This window comes from Canis lupus, chromosome X (genome assembly GCF_048164855.1).
Source record: "Canis lupus baileyi chromosome X, mCanLup2.hap1, whole genome shotgun sequence".
In the NCBI taxonomy this organism is placed as follows: Eukaryota; Metazoa; Chordata; class Mammalia; order Carnivora; family Canidae; genus Canis; species Canis lupus.
The window spans coordinates 34,759,593-34,766,274 of record NC_132876.1 but is presented as its reverse complement, the minus strand read 5'-3'; the positions used below and the strand labels follow the sequence as shown (position 1 = coordinate 34,766,274).

Here is a 6,682-nt window from a genome sequence, read left to right as displayed (position 1 = left end):
TGGGGCTCTGTGTTAAGCATGGAACCTGCTTAAAATTCTTTCTTTCCCTCAAAAAAAAATTATTTCTCTCCCTCTTCCTCTGCCCCTCCCCAGCCACATTCTCTCAGTAAAACAAAAACAACAAAACAAAACAAAGCAAAAAAGCAAAAAAGAGAGAGAGAGACATAGTGTTGTGCAAATATGCTGATCTTACCCTGCTTCCTCTAAGACTTCTTTCCATGTGGCAATAACAACACACAGAACACATGAAGAAGTGTGGATTCACAATAACTGGTTTATTCATGCTAGCTATGTTCATACCAGCTAGATGAATATCAGACAAGTATCATACTCAAAGATACTATTGAGCATGCAAGCTCAATAAACTGGTCACAAAAAATGGAAACACACTAGCATCCTCCTTAGGTTGATCTTCACATATTTTGCTGACCAAGAAATATTGTTAAATCCACTCATTTATAACATTTTGTTTCTAGTAATATAACATACAAAAGATTTCAAAACCTTTATAAACTCTTTAACCCCAGAGATTCTCAAATTCCCAAATGCTACATTTTTATACTGAAGAATATTACTCCCACCAGTTTAAGACATCTTTCTGTATTTCTTTCCTTACAAAAAGAAGCTCACCTTTACATTTCCCCACATCTTTCTCTCCAAGCTAAAACTAATGCCTTCCTCATAGTGATAAATAATATAGTCCATATGCCTCAACCATCTGTTAACTTCTTCATGGACTAAAAAGTGGAGTGTAGGAGTTGAATGAACTGGGTTGATCAATATATAGCATTTTTATAGACAATATTGGAAATTCTTGTGTGTACTACAAGCATCTTTTAGCACACTTACATCACCTGTGAATCATGAATACCATCATGGATTTATCATTTTTAATGGATTCTATTGTTCCAATAGACTATAATTGTTGCTTGGGGAATTTGTGTGTTTGTGGGTGTGTGTGTGGGGGTGTCTTTTAATGCTCAATTTTCACATTTTGCCCAATGAATGACTTTTTCAAGTGGGTTTCTTTCTCAATGCCCAATATATCACTCTGCCTGGTGAGAGCCTTCTCGGGTCTCTTTGTCTTTAGTAGCCCTTAGTCACCATTCTCAGTTCTGTAAATGGCAAGATGTTCCAGACTCATTTTGCCTTTGCCCCCAGATGTGGTGCCAGCTACCCTCTGAAAAGCCCCGGTTCCTTCAAAATGGAGAATAGTTTAAGGAGCCAAAATTTGGGTCCTGGCTGGAGTGGAGCATAAAGTTTTCCACAACGTTACTAGTGATGGGTAAGGTGACTTCAGAGATGTTTAGGCTGACAGAGCAAGAAACTTCCAGGGCAAGAGTACATATTTCTAATTTATCTCCACTTTTTCCAAATCTCTTTTCACTGATCATGATTGCCATGCCATGCTATATATTGCCACACCTAACTCAAACACTCAGATTTCACTGTTGATGACGTTTAAATGCTTCCACTGCCTTGTTCTTCTGTTCGATTCTTCATCCACGGTTCCTGAATGTTGGTCCAAACTGTAAAGGTCCAAATGCTCCTCTCTGCCAGAATAGTCTATACTGTTTTTTTAAGTATTTTTACTTAAAAAGGAAAAGAAATGCCAACCTCCCTCCAGGTAGCTTTGTCAGAGTTACAAGTAAAAATACATGCAATAGTTGGTACATACTTACACTAATAAAAAACATGTTGTTAAAAAAAAAAAAACATGTTGTTTATCTGAAATCCCAATTTAACTGGGCATCTTATCTTTTATCTGGACATCCTATGTCTAAGAGAAGAGTAGGGAATCTAAAAGCAGAGGTCATCTAGTGTCCCAGATAAGAGTCCCCTAACACTACTTAATATATATAAACTGAAAACTATTGCCCCTCAAGGCTCTTGTAAAAATCTTTCTAATTTTCATTTTCCTGAGCGAAAATGCGGACCTCAATTTCTTTGAGTCCCTAATTTTGAATATAAGTGTTTTCCCCATTATAACTATTTCATTAGTGTTATTCTATTCTAATTGCTTCTCCCACATATAATTTTGAGTAGCAAACATTAATGTTTCAGTGGCTCTTACATCTATACAGACTTTATCCGTGACCAGAACATTTCATTTTCTTAAAATCGCTCAAAGCAACTTAAAATATTAGAAAACACAATGACACTCATATCAAGAATCAGTAAGAAAAAATGCTTTCTTTCTACTATTACAACTTCCAAAGTTCTCAAGCAGTAAATTCATATGGATTACTTCCATAGATTCTCATGACTTTTCATAACATTAACATCTTAAAACACACAACTTGGCTGACAGTCCATTCTAACGAATACTATGCATTCATTTTGCATTGAGCACTCCCTAAAAACAATACAGTCGGAGGCATTTTTACATATTTCAAAATATTTTGTTCCATATTAAAATAAACACAGGAGATTCAGAAAGTTATTGCCACTTCTAAAAAAAAAAAAAGAAAGAAAGTTATTGCCAAAGAAAAATTCAGTGGAAATGTCCTAATCTTTGCATTAAAATAAACCATGCTTGTTCTCTCATATTTGCAGCTTGTGGTCATTGCACAGCTACCACAGAGGTGAAACATAGTCAGAAAACATAGTCAAACACATTTACATGGTAAAATTTTCCTGTCTCAATTTTTACCATTTCAACTAGTAGCATCAGATTAGAATCCCAAGCAGGAAGAATAAATGAGGGATGAAAATAAACGAACTGAGCATAATATCAAGAACTTAAAATGCAAACAAAAATAATCATAACAAACCCTCAAGAAACTAAAAGGAATGGGAGAAAAATAAATGAATTTGACAGCATACAAGTAATAGAACTGATAAGTAAAATCAGGGGCCAGTTCTTTGAACAGACCAAAGAAAGGAAAAAAAACCCAAAACAACAAAAACTAATCTCCAGCAAACCCACTTAAGGAATGAACAGCCAAAGGGGGAAAAAAGAATGGGGAACGATGTTAAGCCAAACAAATACACACACACACACACAAACACACATATATATATATATAATTATTAAAACTATATATATTACATATGTAAACTTTAAAAATAATATGCATATATATTTAGCTTAACATAATTATGAACATTTTATTAACATTAAAATGATATATACGTTAAAAAGTATAACGTGTATATAGATAAACAATAATGGTTTTCTGAATAATGAGATTATGCTTACAATTTAATTTCTTCTTTTTGCTTCTCCGCTGTTGCTTACTTTTAGTTTTATACTTTAGAAATAAGAAAAAAGAATAAATTTTAATATGGACATAGAGACAGGCAAAAAAAGGTTCGAAAATAAATGCAACTAAATATTGGAGGACATCGTCTCCGGGTGGTTGGATGCTAATCCATGAATTTTCCAAATTTAAACGAATGCCATTTTTTTTAAAGAGGAATCCCAAAATATATGCACGGTTTAATCTCATCTTAGAAATCAAAATAGCGTTTCTGCATTCAGGCACACATGTGTTTGTGCGCGCAAACGTCTGTGCACAACATTAGAGGATGGGCAGCTCTGAGCCTTAAGGATTGTTTTTAGGGGATGGTATTTTTATTCTCTTTTTTGTACTTTTCCCCAAATTTTATCAAATCAATAAAAGGACATTTGTAAACAAGTTGTAAACTTAATTTTCAAGATGATTCCATTTTTGTAAGAAATCTATCTAACTGTTATAACTCATCTATGTAGAGCTGGAAGTAAGTAGGTAAATTGTTAACTGCTAGCAAGGTTAAAGATGACTCGTCTTTCTTCCTTTTTGCTCAACCATTTATACATAACACCTAATCAAAAACATGCTCCTGCTCCACTTCTAAATCAGAAGAGAGCATCACGAAATGAATTTGTGAGAATTTAGTGAGGTCCCTAATTGAGGGCAGAGTCCCCACTTTCCCTTGCATAGTGGATTTTTTTACACTGAAAACACTTTTTTCGCCATGCGAAATTCACTGAAAAACACCAGTCACAGTTCCAGTCCCCAGCTTTGCTCCTGGCAGTCTGTCTTGCAGAGCAAGAGAAGTCAGGATCTTGTTTAAACCTTTTGGACAGGAATTTCTTGGTGTGGCAATGCTTACCCTTCCAGCTGTTTCTGGAATATTTCCTAGCAGGAATTGCTGCTGCAGCTTCTGCTGGTCCTCCTGGGAGAAAAAAATGCAGGGAGGAATGAGTGAATAAATAAGAGAACTCAGAGGGAGCAAGGGGTGGCTGCTGACCAGCCTTGGAGCAGGTTCCTAAGACCTCAGAGCAAGAACTCTGTCCTTCCTGGCCACTGCCCCACCCAGGAATCCCCTTCCCCTCCTGTGCTCCTGTGCCTCCCCCCGCAGAGCAGCAGGCCCAGGAGGATAGCGGACTCCGGGCCTACTCCCTTCACGGCCTGCCCCCAACCCCCAGTCACTTGCTGCAGCCTGAGCAAAAAGAAACATACTTAATGTTTGTGCCTGCTTTCTCTTCCTGCTTTCCAGGTCTCCTTGCTGCTTTGAGGACTGAGTGCTTAGCACCCTGAGAAGCTCATTCCGGAATAAATTTCGCTCTTCCTCTACTCCACGGAGGGTTGTGAGACTCTCTTGAAGTTGGAACTGGGCCTTCTCCTTTTCCTTTTCTTGCGCATTTCTGAGTCTGTTCACCATGCCTATCAAGACATTACTAAACAGATTCTGCTCATCCAGCTGATCCTGAAGCTTCTTCACCTTTTCCGCATCTTCCTGCTTCTGCCTCTCAGCCATGTGCACTGCCAGGGCCAGGGTTTTCCAGGCACAAGCCTCCTTGGTGGCTTCTGACACTGTCGAATCAGTCAGGATGTCTCGCAATTTCTTCTCCATATCACCCCAGGATTCGCACATCTGCATCGAGTAGAAGTGCGGACTGACTCCATTTTGAAGTATTTGCTTATTTATGAAATCTACAACCTCCCTCTGAAAGAAGCCGCAGGTTGGATCATTAAAATTTACAGCCATTCTAAGTACAGCCTTCTCTGACCTGCTGGATCTCAGGAAGTACACAGCTACAGGATGTGACCTATGACCTTGACCTCTCAACTATCACCACCCCTTCATGGGAAGTTGAATGCCACCTAGTGGCTTGAGGGTTTAGCCACCCCTGAGTGGAGCCCACTGCTTCTGCGCTGTGTGAGGATAAAGCTGGAGTCCGTGGATGCAGTGGATACAAAGTTTACAAAACAAAACAAAACAACTTGTTTGTCTTCGGCTGGCTCTTCGTGTCTGGGGCTGCGCTGGGCTGGGCTGGCGGAACTGACAGTAAATACAGGTGCACACTGAACATTTACTAAACTGACCTGGGCAATATTAATTTAATAGGTATGTTGTGTTATATCATGCCACAACTAGTTTAGAAAATATATAAAAGCAGGGACTCTTTTACCATTATTACCATTACCAAGCACCTAAGATGCACTGCAGAAATGCAGTAATTATTTTTTTAATTATTTTTTATTGGAGCTCAATTTGCCAACATACAGCATATCACCTAGTGCTCATCCTGTCCAGTAATTATTTTTGATTGGTCTACTTCTTAATTTATGAAAACTTGCTCAAAATTTATATTTTGCCAATTGAGAGTTCATTCATGCGGCATAAATTTGAAACTTACAATGAGTATAATAATAAAAAAAATATGAACTATCTTTTTTAGAGCACGCATTGTGTTAGGTGGTAAAGAGATACATAGACCAGTAAGACATAGCCTCTGAACTCCAGCGGCCCCTTTTTCTAGTATAATTTTGAACAGATAAACCTGTTAAAATAGAATTCAAAACTCAGAAAACAGTTCTTCAGCATCATCATTACTATTAAAAGTGAATATTTCTCTCATTCTTTTTTTTGGCAAATGTAAAGACCTATTTCTTTTATTTCTTTTTATTTAAATTTAAATTAGTTAAAAGATAGTGTATTATTAGTTTCAGGGTAGAGGTTAATGATTCATCAGTTGCATGTAACACCCAGTGCTCATTCTATCAAATGCCCTTCTCATTAATATCCTTCACTCAATTACCCCATCTTCCCTACATTTCTCCTCCAGTAACCCTCAATTTGTTCCCTATACTTAAGAGTCTCTTATGGTTTGCCTCACTCTTTTTATCTTATTTTATTTTTCCTTCCCTTCCCCTATGTTCATCTGCTTTGTTTCTTAAATTTCACATATGAATAAAATCATAATGGTATTTGTCTTTCTCTGACTTATTTTGCTCAGCCTAATACACACTAGCCCCATCCATGTGACTGCAAATGGCATGATTTCATTCTTTTTGATGGCTGTGTAATATTCCACTGAACATATATGCATCATCTTCTTTATCCACTTGTCAGTCAATGAGCATTTGGGCTCTCTCCATAGTTTGGCTATTGTTGGTAATGCTGCTATAAACATCGGGGTGCATGTATCCTTTCGAATCTGTATTTTTGTATCCTCTGGGTAAACACCTAGTAGTGCAATTGCTGGATTGTAGGGTAGTTCTATTTTTAACTTTTTGAGCAACTCCCATACTGTTTTCCACTGTGGTTGCATTGCACCAGTTTGCATTCCTACCAACAGGGCAGAAGATTTCCCCTTTCAATGAGGCACTTCAAACACAGTGTAGAACCAAACCAGACTTCAGAACAAGGATGGATCCCACAATACATTTTTTCCTGAAAAATATAAATG

At 37.5% G+C, this 6,682-nt stretch overlaps 1 protein-coding gene across 2 annotated transcripts; it reads right to left on the bottom strand.

Moving 5' to 3' along the window:
• Positions 1 to 251: 251 nt before the first annotated feature.
• LOC140627467 (testis-expressed protein 13C-1-like) lies at positions 252 to 5,175 on the bottom strand. Of its 2 annotated transcripts, XM_072815826.1 has the most exons (4): positions 4,449 to 5,175; positions 4,099 to 4,161; positions 3,203 to 3,254; positions 252 to 2,452 (listed from the first exon to the last, which is right to left on the bottom strand). In XM_072815826.1, exons 1-3 carry the CDS (start codon positions 4,975 to 4,977, stop codon positions 3,250 to 3,252), a joined length of 597 nt encoding a protein of 198 aa, XP_072671927.1. In that variant the 5' UTR covers positions 4,978 to 5,175; the 3' UTR covers positions 252 to 2,452; positions 3,203 to 3,249. The 2 variants fall into 2 exon arrangements, with proteins under 2 accessions (XP_072671927.1, XP_072671926.1); XM_072815825.1 differs by having other exon boundaries at positions 252 to 3,254.
• Positions 5,176 to 6,682: the final 1,507 nt, after the last annotated feature.